Below are 14729 nucleotides of genomic sequence, written 5' to 3'. Positions count from 1 at the left end.
ATACATATATAATGGAATTAAAAAAGATATATACTAGAACTACCAGTAAAAAGAAACGCAAAACTGAATTAAACGAATTAGATGATAAATTTATTCTTAATAGTTATCCAAAAATCCTTTTAAAAAACTGGCATACACAATACTACAATAATAGATTTATAACAAAAAATAAGAAAGATAAAAATTACAAACCCTTCCCTTACATAGCTGATATTTATAATAATAGCTCTAAATGCCTTAAAAAAGACAATATAATTTTGGCCCCATCTTTGACCAATAAAATTTCAAATAAAATCTCAAATAAATTAGGAAAATACAAAACCAATACTGATAAATTGAAAAAAACTGGAACTGTTTACAAAATTAATTGCAACTGTCAAAATCCTAAAGAATACATAGGTGAAACGGGTCGAACTTTGGAATTACGGATAAAAGAACATGAAGCTGCCATACGGTTAAAACATGATAATTCACCTTGGTATAACCACATCAAAAATAGTAACTGCAAAATAGATAGAAATAATATTAAAATCCTACACTGTGAGAAAAATATATATAAACGTAAATTCAAAGAACATATAGAAATAATGAAATACAGTGGTAATAATTTAATAAACATTTCCAATGGCATGCAAATCGACCAGCAATGGTATAACATGATAGGGGGCGCAACAAGTCAATAGTTTATATTTCTAAGATTATACATTGTCGTGAAAATTTTATTGTATGTTGAACCTTTTTAAAGTTTATACAACGTATACTACTCTGTTATTGTTGTGACACTTTTAAAGAAAAACATGTATGTATTTTTTTTAGTAAATATTTTTTTAAAGGAAAAAATTTGTTATAAATAAGTGATTTAAAATGTTACTAATAATTATAATTTGTAATTAGTTGTGTAGCATAATGGTACGGATTTCGATGTAAAACACCCTTAAGAGAAAATTATAAATTTGAAAACATTGTAAATTGATAGTACAAGTACTGTAAAAAAGATGAAAGAACATGTGGGAAATCTTAAGGTATTATAAAGTGTCTTTTTATGTCTTGTAAACATTTTCTACTATAAAGTTGTTTTGTGTAAATTCAATATGAATTTGTTTTGTAGCACTGAAGAGGGGCAGGAAAATTAAACTTGCCCAAAATGCATATGTGAAAAACAATAAAGGAGATTTTTAACCTGTTGAGCTGTGAGAAAGTCTACCGAAATTTTGTTCGGATTGAAGAGACATTTACCTATATAATACGTAATACAGCTACCATTTGAAATTCAACATATAAAACCACCGTCATCAAGGACATGGGAACTTCCTCCACAGAGTTTCTCTGAACTTCCACCTCCGAATTCCAACCTTCTCTATCTACATCATCCCTGAGAGAGACCAATTGGTCTTCCCTTGTCTGAAGACAAGGGAAGACCAATTGGTATTCATTACTTTACGTCGCTTCTTGTGTTTATTCTGTGAGGTGCTTGTTAACCAAATATAAAATTTTTTGCGAAAGTGTTCGTTATCTGGTTTGTTTGTTAACCAAACTGTTCATTAACCAATCACACACTATATATAGTATATATAGTATACATATATACGATGTCTCCTAAAATGCAATCCAAGCTAATAGCTAAGAAAGAACTGTCAGATTTATGTAAATGATGCTTGTTTTCATATATTATTGAGCATGGGCTATTCATCGGTACATAAGTGAATTTCTCCCTACCCCAAAGAAAGAGGGGCTAAAATTATCTCAGCACCTATTATAGATAGAACTACAGTTCCAATTGTAAAGTTGTAGAGCAGGTCAAAATGAATACATTCCACATTTTGTTCAATTAGAAAAAATTAAGAGGATGCATTGATCATGTACTCCAAATTTGAAAAGTTTGTAAATTCAGCTTCCCTATAATGCTGAGCTGTTTTGTAACTGTTTGTTTCTCAAGCTTTAAATAGTTTGTGATAAAGCTGCCATCAAAAAATACATTTTGGGTTGGTTAAAAATCTCATAGGATACAAATATAAGGCTATAATTTGGAACTCAATATTTATTATACCCAGGAGGGGTAAAACAAAAAAAGAAAAGAGAATAAAACAATTTTTCCAGATCACAAACGACAAACATACATCTAAACAAAAAATTACTTTATCACATTCTATATAAAATGAGCAATTACTTATTGTGACATTGTCACAATGCTGGACTGCAAGTTTTAATCAGCTTTTAATTTTAAAAAATATGTGACTTCCAGTCTGAACCAGAAGTTTGTGTATAGTTAATCAAGGTCTTTGGCCCCTAAACTTTTATATTTTTGGTCTGAATTTTAGTGATGTCTTGTCCCTGTACTGTATATCATACTTCTCCTGAAACCAATCAAGTGATGCCAGTCATCTATCTAACTCCGTTCTGAAGAAAATTTTGAATTGAATTCACATGACTTCTGGTTCAGGCTAGAAGTTTGTAAATAGTTAATTGGGGCATACAGTTCCTAAGCTTTCTATACCTGGTCACGATTTTTATCTATCTAACTCTGTTATCAACATTAACAAAGGACAGACAGCTGGAAGACAGTGAGAATGTAAAGGTCTGCAATTTGAAAATTTTAGTTCAAATATATAAACACTTCCATTTTGCAATGCCTTAAAGAAATTGCTCAAACCTGTCTCCATTAAATTTCAGTAATATAGAAAGACATTATACAATAATTACAGCAAAAACAAGAACACTTATAGGAGATGTTCATATTGATATAAGTTCTTTTTGTGTTTTGATTTAATATATGTTGAAATAACTTAATTATCAATAATATTCAATTTGATATGTTATTTTATATAACACATCAAATTGAAAAAATATTTTAAAATATTTAAAAGTTTCAAATTAATCATAACATTCTAGAGTCATACTACAAGTAAAAACATAAATAAGACATTTTGGGAAGAACAAGAATCATATATTCTGGTAGCTACTATTGGAACTTTAATTTTTTGTATGCTACTATTACTTATTGTTTATTACATTCGAATTAGCAGGTAAGTTTCTCTATAAAATAAATTTTGTATGCAAGTTAATACTGCATTAAAATTACATTTTTTTTTATTTTCTAGTTACAAAAGACTATTAAAAGCAGCAACTGCTAAGGCATATACTGGTATGGTTATAACTGAATTTTTAGAAATTTTTAAGTTTTTGTATCTATAAGCATTGCCAAAATTTTAATTTCTATAATAATCTAACAACCGCCTAAATATTCAGGCTATAATATGGCTATAATTAAATACTTAATACTTTAATTTCTATATTACTTTCAGACACAAATGATTATAATATGACAAAAGAAAGTACAGCTATTGTACCCAATACTAATCTTCATGCTATGCAAGGGTAAGTAAACTATGCTTATTTGAAAATACAAACAATTTATAGAATCAGGATTAGTCAGCTTTTAATTTTCATTTCACTATCGGTAGTTCCATAATCTTTTTAAATACAGGTAACCCCGTATAACACGGCACTTCTATAGCACGGATTCACTCTAACACGGTTCGAGAATTGGTACCATCCCCTGTATAACACGGCACTTCTATAGCACGGATTCACTCTAACACAGTTCGAGAATTGGTACCATCCCCGTATAACATGGTAATGTTATAGCACGGATTCACTTTGACACAGTTCGCGAATTGGGTAAAACCCTCATACAAGTTGAAATGTAATAAATTTTTACATACTTAAGTACTAAATATTAAGTAATAAATTTTTACATACTTACATACAATAGTTCACGAAAATAATAATTTTCGTGAACTATTAGTGTTTAAGTATGTGAATTTTCTTTTCTTGTCTTCTGTCGATACACATGGTCCTTCTCGAAACTTGTTTCAATATTGCCAGATTGTGATGCTTCTGCTTCTGATGTTGCCAGATGCTTTTTTCTTATTCCAGACTTGCGTTATTCTTCATAAGTGCTTAGCACCATATAACGAAATTTATAAAGATCATTTAACTAGAAGCAAGCAATCTAAAATTACATACTTTTCTCAAAAGGTAAAGCATGGATCTGAAGATAATGCAGAAAAATGCTCAGAAGATAAGGATAATTTGCCAAAAAGAAAACGTTCTCAGTTAATAGTGCTTTTAGTGATGACAAAGAAAACATTGTTTAATTTATATTAATATGTATCTCTTAAGAAAATTTTAATAAATATAGTTATCTTAATTATGAAACTATAATAGCATGTTTTTTAATTTTTGGAACCTAACCCTCCTTTTCGTACTAGTTCTTTGTTTTGTATAACACAGTTTTGCATAACACAGCAATTTTTTGGAACGTAACTACTGTGTTATACGGAGGTTACCTGTATATATTATATTTTTATAATATTCTTAACATAAGTAAATTACTGAAGAAATTCATATTCATTATTCAAACTTTAAAATTATATAGAGTTTATGTTTTTCAAATATAAATGTTTTTATTTTTTAAAGTAGAAATATTGTATCATGTACATTGAAATGTGTTGTTCATAAGGATGTCCCACAGTGAAAATTTTACACTTTCAAGATCCCTCTTTCATTTACTTTCATAGTGACAAACAGATTTGAGTTGCTTGATACAGCAGAGAAGAAAATTGAATAACTTTGGAATGATATTTAATCTACAATAACTGAAGCTGCCTAAAGCGTGTCAAAAGACAATCCCAGAAAAATGTCATAATCAGTTGGCCGAGCAAACAATTGAAATCACAGAGTCTAGAAGGGCAGCAAAAGCAATTGGTAACAGACAAGTAGAGTGACTGAATGCAGAGTTCCAACAAGCATACTGGAATGACCAATGCAAACAATGTGAAGTATAATTTAGTAAGAGCTACAAATTTTCTGATTTGTGGAGAAGGAACCTCTTCACCACACCTATCAGAAAATTTAAAAAGCCATTCATGGCCCATAAAGGTAACATAAAAGATAAGTATAGGAAGGAGCTGCTGACCAACGGAGCATTAGAAACAAGTGGATAGAATATACAGAACTATAAACTTGCAGTCATGGGTTTGATCCACCACATGATTCAGATTTAGAACTACTCATACTGATGTCAGAAGTGATAAAAGCAAGGAAAAAGCTAGCCAAAAGAAAAGTATCAGGCATAGACAACATCCCAGCAGAGTTACTACAACCAAAATTTGTTAAACCTATAATGGCTTTTATGGAAAGCTGCACAATGGCCACATGATTGATTTTTTTTCCAATCTTTATCCCTAAACTAAAGAAAGATGACTCTTGTAACTGTGCAAATTATTGCACAGTAGCCCTTATCCCACATGCAAGCAAGATACTTCTTAAGCTCATACAAGGAAGGTTAAGGCCAATTATTGAAATGGCACTTCCAGATGTTCAAGTAGGCTTCCAATGTGGATGAGGCACATGTGATCAAATTGAAAATTTGAGATGGATAATAGAGAAAGCTCATGAATTCAAAAAGTGCCATTCCACATGTGCTTCATTGACTTGGTATGGTTATAACTGAATTTTTAGAAATTTTTAAACGTTTGTATCTATTGCCAAAATTTTGCTTTTTAAGTGTTTGTATCTAAGCATTGCCAAAATTTTAATTTCTATAATAATCCAAAAACCACCTAAATATTCGGGCTATAATATGGCTATAATTAAATACTTAATACTTTAATTTATATATTTTTTTCAGACACAAATGATTATAATATGACAAAAGAAAGTGCAACTATTGTAACTCAATACTAATCTTCATGCTATGCAAGAAAAATATCCAAAAGTGCCATTCCACAATGTGCTTCATATATCAGGGCATTTAATTGTGTGAGAGTCAGACTTGACAAAAATTTGGAGAGAAAATTCATTTTTCGTCTTACGAAAATTTTTCCAATTTTATTACCAGAGAATGATTGCATCTCTCCTTGGAGTCAATTCCTTTCCCAGGGACTCATCAAATGTGTCACTAGGAACTAATAGCAAAATTTCATGATTGGTGAAAAAGGATAATGTGATTTAGAGGTATAAAAGGTGTGACTCAAGGATAAGGGGTCGTCAAGAGTTTGCAAGCGCATCAAACAAGTGCCCTGGAAAAACAGGAGAGGTATCGTCGTCATCCAGGCTATCAAGGATTCCTACTGTGTTTTTTGATGCCTTCGAACTCCCAGGATTATTATATCCTCCAGTTTTCCATTGGTTTGACTCCGTCCAAGAAAAATAAAAATTAACGCCTACCCACCGCTTCAACTGACCAAAAGTCAGCGATCCGGAAATCTGCACAATTAAGTGCATCAAAGGTATATATACTAACTCACAGTTTCTTGTAAACTCTCTCTCGACCATGATTCGATAGCATAGAACTATGTATTCTCTTTTTTGTTGAATTAAATTGATTATTTTAATTGTTAACCTTGTATCCGAGTGATTCACTTCTGATCCATCTCTCAATCATCATCCATCCCAAATCAGAGTGCCTGCACATGTAAACACTCATGCAAATTTCAAAGTTGCAGTTTCTGTGTCTATCCTGAAGACAGAGTGGTGTCAGTCCTGATGAGGCACTAAAGAGGTGCTTACCCTCTGGTCATAATTGTGTGAATCAAAATAAGCTTTGGAAAGCCATACAGAAGTTGGTATCTCAGCATATTTAGTAAAGTTCATAAAATCCTTGTACTCCAATCAGTGGCGTAGTGAACATAACTGGCACCCGGGGCACGACACTTTATTGGCGCCTCCTCCCCTCTCCAGAAACACATATAGTTTGTCTTGGAGACCATTTGGGCGCCCCTCTGCGAGTAGCACCCAATGCACAATACACTTCCTTGCACCCCCTCGCTACGCCACTGACTCCAATCAAGAAACCACAGAGAAGACAGGGTTACAAAGACTGGCTCAAAATTAGTAAAGGTGTCTGACAGGGATTATTCTGTTAGACACTTTTTTCCAACATCTACTCAGAAATGATCATGTGAAAATCTGCTTTAGAAGACCTGAAGATAGAAGTAAATATAGGTGGCAGAAATCTTTGTTATGCTGACAACACAACTCTGCTTGCAGAGACAGGATGACCTGAGACTTCTCACAGCAAAATTCAAAATTGAAAGTAAAAAATGGGCCTCCACCTCAATGTTAAAAAGACCAAGGTGATGGCTACATACATTCATGCATACATACATACATACATACATACATACAAGAAGGACTTTGGCTGTATACCAGGTGTTTAGCTGGCAGTAAAGAGGGTAAGGGAAAGGGGAGGGGAAGGAGGGAGAGGAGATAGATAGTAGAGAAAGGTAGGATCTCTCTGAATGGTGTACGTATGGCTACAGTAACCTCTATGTCTGATGTTGGTGTGCAGTTTTTAGGCTGCAAGGCTATAGTCCCCCAAAGGATCTAAAAGAAAACCTGAGTGTAGTGAACACCAATGATTCAGTGCACCATGAATAGCTAAGTGTAGAAGTTAGTGCCAAGTGGCTGTTAGTAGAAAGACTTATAACTACTTAATACTAATGAAACTGAACCTGAGCACAAATCTTAATACTAAACAGCTTGATAGACAGTGTGAAAAAACAAACGAACACAACAACAAACTAGATGAGATGATCGGATGGACAAAAGACAAACAAGCAACACCCCACTTCATTTTTTTTATTTATTTATTATTATTTATTTATTTTTTAAACATTAACTCACTAACTAAACTAACCTACCATAACTTAGGTTAAATTAGATTAGGGTTGTTAGCTGTAGTCGTCTGGTTAGGTTCATCCTAACTGGAAACCAAGCTAAGAGTCACTAATCTACAATTTGTTAAATGTTTGTCTAAGAGGACTGAGCTTATTAATAGGTCATATTGCACTGGTGTTAATAAGCTCAGTCCTCGTAGACAAACATTTAACAAATTGTAGAAAATAAGGACATAGAAGCATATGAATTAATAGTCCCTAATCTAACTTACAACTAGGACTAACTTAAACTAGCTGAATGCAGTCTAAAAAGAAGTCAGAAAATAAAAATTAAAATACAAAGTTATAAGGCAACTACAGTAGAGTGTCGATTTTCCGAATCAATTGGGGACTGGGGTTGTTCGTATAACTGATATTTCGGATAACCGATTTATGTACGAAAAAATAGTTTAACCTATCCCATGTTGAAATTTTTCTTCGTTGTGTGTCGCTTCGCGTTGAATTTTCGTCGATGTTAAGCCTAACAAAGACTATTGTATCGTTAAAAATTATTTTTTTATTTTGTACAAACAAAATATATTGAAAAATATAAAAACAATAAAAAATTATACTTCAGATGTTAGTTTAGTATCAAAAACGTAAAATATTTGAGTAGCCCAAGACATAGCCAAAGATTGAAGCTCCACAGCACTGGCGAAAATTTAAATTTGCCGACTGGAAATCTTTCGGATGATTGACGTTTCGGATGATTGACTTTCGGAAAATCGACGCTCTACTGTATATACTGACAGTTGAAACAAAGCAAGAGGAAGCTAATTGCCATCTGTACCATTGGAGTGAGTGCTCTCAAGAGCCCCACTAAGGGATATAAATGGGAGTAGATGATGGAACATTGCACGCGTGTGAATGAGTTGGTGTGTGTTGCAAGGCCAGTTGTACCCTTCAAGAATAGCAGCTCTCTTTAAACTATCCCTAATTTGATTGTACAGTACCTATTGCAGCAAAAAACTAAGTGAAGTGGTGTTTGGTCCTCCTGAATACCACAATTACATTGTGGATTGTCCCCAAGCTTAAATCTATGCAAGTATTGCTTAAAGTGTCCTGTAAGTAGTTGAGTGAGGATGTAACTAGGGTAAAAGTGACAAAGAATCACAGTAGTGTCAACCTTGGGGATGAAGGTGTAGGTGAGCCTACCAGTGGTGTCATGGTCCCAGCTGTCTTGCCAGAGAATGAAGATTTGCTTCTTGATGTGATTGTTGATGTACAGTACCAGGTAGGAATGTAACTGAAAGTACTAATGACTGAAGACTTTGCAGCTTGTTTGGCAAGATGGTCAGTGGTCTCATTGCCGAGAACCCTTGCATGACCCGGGACCTATTGGAAATCTATTCTAATGATGACAACAGACAAAACAAGCCAGACTCAAACAAAAATAGACATGGAAACCATAGATCATGTTCAGAACTTTATCTTTCTTGGTTCAAAACTTGACAGTGATGGAAAAGTAACATCTGAAATCAAGAGAAGAATTTCATTAGGACAAAATGCAATACCAAGCATGGAAAAATTTGGAGGAGCAAGGATATTTAGATAATAACTAAATGCAGTCTTGTTCAGGCTCTTAGATTTCTCATAGTCATGTATGGTTGTGAAAGTTGGACTGTAAAGAGAGCCAACAGAGAAAGGATAGATGCATTTGAACTGTGGCACTGGAGGAAGCTGCTTCTAATACCATGAACTGATAGGGTAACTAACAGGGAAGTTCTAGACTGTGAAAAACCTGACATGTCCTTAGAAGAAAGAATACCTTGGCTCAGGCTCACTTATTTTGGTCTTGTAATGCAGTCACAGTCACACAAAAAAGTCCATGATGCTGCTTTCCCTTGTCAATAATAAGAGAAGGCCTGGTCACAATAGAATGTGCTGACTTGATACCATCAAAATGGACACCAGAATGACCATGAGCCAGTTGAGGGTAGTAGTACAGGATAGGAAACTGTGGCAGAAGCTTGCGAAAAGGGTCACCAGTGATCTTGAACAACTGAATGGATAACAACAACATTAAAATTCACAAGAATCTTAAATGAACAAAACTAAGTTAGCATTAAAATAAAGCTAACTTAGGAGTTTAAAGTGGGGGGACAAATACTACATGCAATTCAAAATCTTAAAATTACTGTTATCAAACATAAGTAAAGGTATATGATTTTATAAAAATTTTGATATTTTCCCAATTTAAAAAAGTCAGATTATGTATTCTTTCTAATGAATTAGTTATGAATGATATTAATTGACACTAAGATTTGTATTTATGTTTTATCTTATATTTTAATGCACCATGAAAATTTGATGTGAAAAATTGAATTTATTTTCTATTTTAGATTTAATCCAATATGGAATCAAGATGAAGCTGTTAATGTTTTTCAGAATAAGCTGAAAGGTTGGTAATAATGTAGTTAATGATTGGAATTTAATTAAAATGATACTATTTTGTTTCATTAGAAGAAAAGAAATTATTAAAAATATATCAATCTATTAATATTATTCAGCATACATCTATAATTTGACTCTCCATTGTTTTGAACAGAACTTTATCCTCTCTAACACTCATTTTAAAATAATTTTTTTTATAAATTACTAAGAGAAATCAAACATTGTTTGAAAGATAGTTTTACATTTCAAACTGCATTAACAGTAGTAGTGGTTTGACACATACTGATCACAACTTTTAATTACATTAATTTTATTTTAACAATAAGACAGTTTTTGTATCAATTATTAAATGTTTTAATATCCAAGAAAATTAAAACACGACAACGGTATGAAATAACAACAAAAAACAAAATTAGTTTTAATTTTTTTTTTATTTTTACATTAATAGATGTAAATAACTTTATTTTATTTAAGCTTTTCCAGTTTTTTCATTCACATTATCTAAAACATGACACATTTCTACAAGTAAGTGGAGAAATAAATTTTGGTGATTGTTGATATATATTCCTGGTCTAATTTCTGATATTTTAAAATGTAACACTAAGAAAGTTGATTTTGGAAGTCGTCAATAAATTGGTGGTCAAGTATTTGGTAATGAGAAACAAAACTCCAGTTTAGATAATATTTTAATATGCGTAAAGTCATAGTTTTTAATTGTTAGTATTTAAAAATTTTTAATATCAAACTTATGTATGTATACCCTAATAAAATTATCCAAAAGGATTTGAAATTCAGCAATTTTATTCCAATCAAGATATTTTGAAAAGTTGGTTAAGACTAATTTGTCTAACATTTGATGCTCACAAATTAAATCCCATTTTGCATATTTAATGTGTTTTTCAATAAATGAAGTAGTGAATATATAATTTTTCCATAGGATTTCCCAATTTAATTTAACAGCTAATTCAGAAATGAATGTGAGAGATAAATCATTTTGTTGACTGATGATATCCCAGTCAATATAATTTCTTAAATGACGAATGGTATTTTCATCTAATGGCAAAGATGAAAAATTCCCCCAATCAATTAGCAGTTGAGTATTGTCTATAAAGAAACAAAATTGTTTTTTCATGTTAGGAAATAATTATTTTTTTAGTTATATTATAGGATACATTTTTCATATTAATAACATTTTATTAAATGGATATAAAACAAATAAAATATCTAATTATTCTTAATATAATGTTTTACTATATTGCCCAGAAAATTATTTTTCGCCCCCAAAATATAAATTGTTACTAATTGCCCCATGGGGAAAACGCCCACATGGGGGCAATATCCCCTTATTGAGAAACACTGGTTTAGATAGATATCTATGATATTGGTTTAACTGCTTTTAAATTAATATGCTTTCTTAGATTTTGATATGTTTTGTCGAAAAAATTATTATTCATTAATTTAAAAAATGATTTGTCGAAATCATTAGTCGATTCTTGTCTTTTTTTATTATTAAATAATATATATTTTTTAAGCCACGCACTTTGACAAAATGCAAGTAATCTATGAATTTTACTATCAGATCTTCATCTAGATAAAATTTTAAATTCCTATAATAAATTACATAATTTTCTTTATCAAAAAGAGTGGGAACCAATGTTTTATTACTATTAGTATATTTTAAATTTAATTTACCTAATACTGTTTTTTCATAATTAAATAATAAATCATACAGGATATTAGTATGCTCAGTAGCAAGTGGTAAATCATTATGTCTATCGTGAATACTTTCCGGATATTTTAGATCTACTTCTAAGATATATCCGATGTCATTTTCATCTGATATATTACATATGTCTAAAGCATTTATTTCATCTTTGGACAACCATCTAAAATTATTTACAGGTAAATATGCACTCATTACAAACCCATAAAGATTATTTGCATCTATGGACAGAATATAATTATGAGGTTGATTTTTATCATAAGTTTTGGGTATTAATGGATTACAGTACAGCATCGATTATCTGAATGGCAATCAACTGAAACGTCAATTAACCGAAAGCTTTCCAGTTGGAAAATTTAAATTTCTTCTAGTGCTGTGGCACTGCAATCTTTGGCTATGTCTTGGGCTACTCCAATATTATTTTTGTTAGTGTGCATATTTTAGCTGGCAGCACTGGCATGACCATGACAGAGTATTTAAGAACATGCCAGGATTTGAGTGAATTTCAACATGGGACAGGTTAATATATTTTTTCGTACATAATCGGTTATCCCAAAAATCAATTTTCCGAACAACCCCAATCGATTAGGATAATCGATGCTCTACTGTATTTGCTTTTGAAAATCTTTTCATCGCTAAACTTATTCCTCCTCTAATTCCATTTTCAATAAACAAGTAAATATTGAGATCGTTAAATAATTCTAATTGGATTTTTGTCCTTTTTAAACTGAAATTCCACGTTAAATCAGTTGTTGTTATAAAATATACAAGATCTAAATTATAATATGTTAAACTTAATTTTCTAAAATTTTGGAATATATTCACTAATAATATCGTATCGACATATTGGTATAATTTTAAATAGTCTTTGAAAGTTTTACAGTGAAATTTTTCTCAAATTAATTGAGCATGATTGTAATCACCATCTGTAGTATTTTCTCCTGATAATTTGTTATAAAAATGTTTCTTGAATGGTAGCTGTATTTTATCTAATAATAATATAGTATCAACATATTGATATAATTTTAAATAGTCTTTAAAAGTTTTACAGTGAAATTTTTTCCAAACTAATTGAGCATGATTGTAATCATCATCTGTAATATTTTCTCTTGATAATTCATTATAAAAACATTTTTTGGGTGGTAGCTGTTTTTCATCTTGTCAGAAGATGAAGCAAGTAAACGTATATCTTATGATGTACGGAANTGGCGAGCAGGGCAATCGCCCGGGGCCTCGCTCTTGGAGGGGCCTCGCGCAACAACCAAGTAGAAAAAAGTTGATATTTAAAACTTTTTATTTTATCCTTGGCTATTAGTTATAACAATAAAATAAATTTAATTTATAATACAGTATATATTAATATTAATAAGTGCCTACTATTTCAATTCACATACTTTGCACAAAGGACAAGGGCCTCGCAAAGATCTGCCGCCCAGAGCCTCGCAATGGATAAGGCCACCGCTGATCATTGTCATCAAATTTTTCTTTGCAAATATGATATAAATGTCTTGAATTATTAGAAACAGTATTTAAATTAATTTCAACATAATTTATTTTATCTAACAAATTATCCAACTGGTTTTGGATAAAATTATTAACAGCATTATTACCACAATAAAAATTGGCGTATATTTTTTTATCCTCATTTTTAATAATTTTAATCGAAAAACATATAGGTTTATGAATTTTAACAATGTCACTTTTTTAATTCCTCAAAGATTTTGCTAATTAATTAATTATAATTTAATGTCAGTTCTGCAAATATAGTAGTAAACTTCAAGAATAGACTTTTCTTATAGACAGAAAGTACTAATTCATGTGTTGCCATCTAGTGAAAAGAAGAGAGAGAAATAGACAGACAAAAATCCGTTGCAGTTTTATTTAATTTTTAAAAATCTGTAGGTTTGATTAATGGTAAACATTCTAGGGATCATATAAAGATGCTACAGTTAAAATTTGGTAAAGATTGGTTCAGTAGTTTCCAAGGTTAGTGGACACAAATGAAAAATACATTGTCTCTTTATATAGTAGTATAGATATAGATATCTTTTGGAATAATAATACAGTCAACCCCCCTATAACATGGTAGATACGTTCCTGTTTTTATGAATCCAGCTTCTAAGAGTCCAGGCAATCACAACCCGGCACATACGCAGTTTATGGACTACAGCTGTTTGAAAGGTTTCTTCCATAAAATTAATCGATTCTAGACTAATTCGACTCAACATTTCCAAAATACATATAATTTTTTGGGAATAATCCATATAAACTATGCTATAAACAAAAAATTGTAGGATTACTTACTGAGTGTGCACCATTCGACTACGCCGTTGCTTAAGCTTGTTTTCATCGTGGAGATTGTCATTGAATGGCGCTTGCGTGCTTCCTGATAAATTATTTTTTTTGCGAAAAATTCGCTGAACTTTGGAGACATCATTAATATAAATATAATTTTTATGGACGTTAAATAATAAATGGTTTTTGGTAGGTCTGCTGCTCGTTTAAACTCAACAGTTTGTGCAATCCTGTCATAACACGAGTCGGAGATGATGTTTTACCGAATTATAGGAGATTTTTAGCATGTTTGTACGAATACTGTTGCAATTTTTTTGCCGTGATATAGGAATCCAAACTATAGGGACTCGTGTTATAGGGAGGTCGACTGTATTACATCCTCCAATTTCATTTTTGTATATTCCTATAAGAACATCTATAAATATAATTTCTTTCAGTATCTACCTCGACCCATGTTTTATACTCATCAATATAGCTTAAAATTGTATCAAATGCATTCATTAATTTTTCATTAATCATATATGAGAATAAAATATGCTCCATACAGCTAGAAAAATAAACATTTTGATACTCTAAAAAAAAAAAAAAAAAAAAAA

At 31.3% G+C, this 14729-nt stretch overlaps 1 protein-coding gene across 1 annotated transcript in view; it reads left to right on the top strand.

Moving 5' to 3' along the window:
* The window catches only part of LOC111621498 (protocadherin Fat 4-like), a 66919-nt gene that overhangs the window by 39437 nt on the left and 12753 nt on the right, over positions 1 to 14729 (top strand). The window contains exons 17-20 of the mRNA XM_023363654.1: positions 2890 to 3023; positions 3099 to 3142; positions 3303 to 3375; positions 10064 to 10122. Coding sequence (XP_023219422.1) covers positions 2890 to 3023; positions 3099 to 3142; positions 3303 to 3375; positions 10064 to 10122 — 310 coding nt within the window. The remainder of the gene's footprint in view (positions 1 to 2889; positions 3024 to 3098; positions 3143 to 3302; positions 3376 to 10063; positions 10123 to 14729) is intronic.

This window comes from Centruroides sculpturatus, unplaced genomic scaffold (assembly GCF_000671375.1).
Source record: "Centruroides sculpturatus isolate CEXI.00-Female unplaced genomic scaffold, Cexi_2.0 scaffold249, whole genome shotgun sequence".
Lineage (NCBI taxonomy): Eukaryota > Metazoa > Arthropoda > Arachnida > Scorpiones > Buthidae > Centruroides > Centruroides sculpturatus.
The sequence above is the reverse complement of the archived record's forward strand: the minus strand, read 5'-3'. Positions and strand labels throughout refer to the sequence as shown.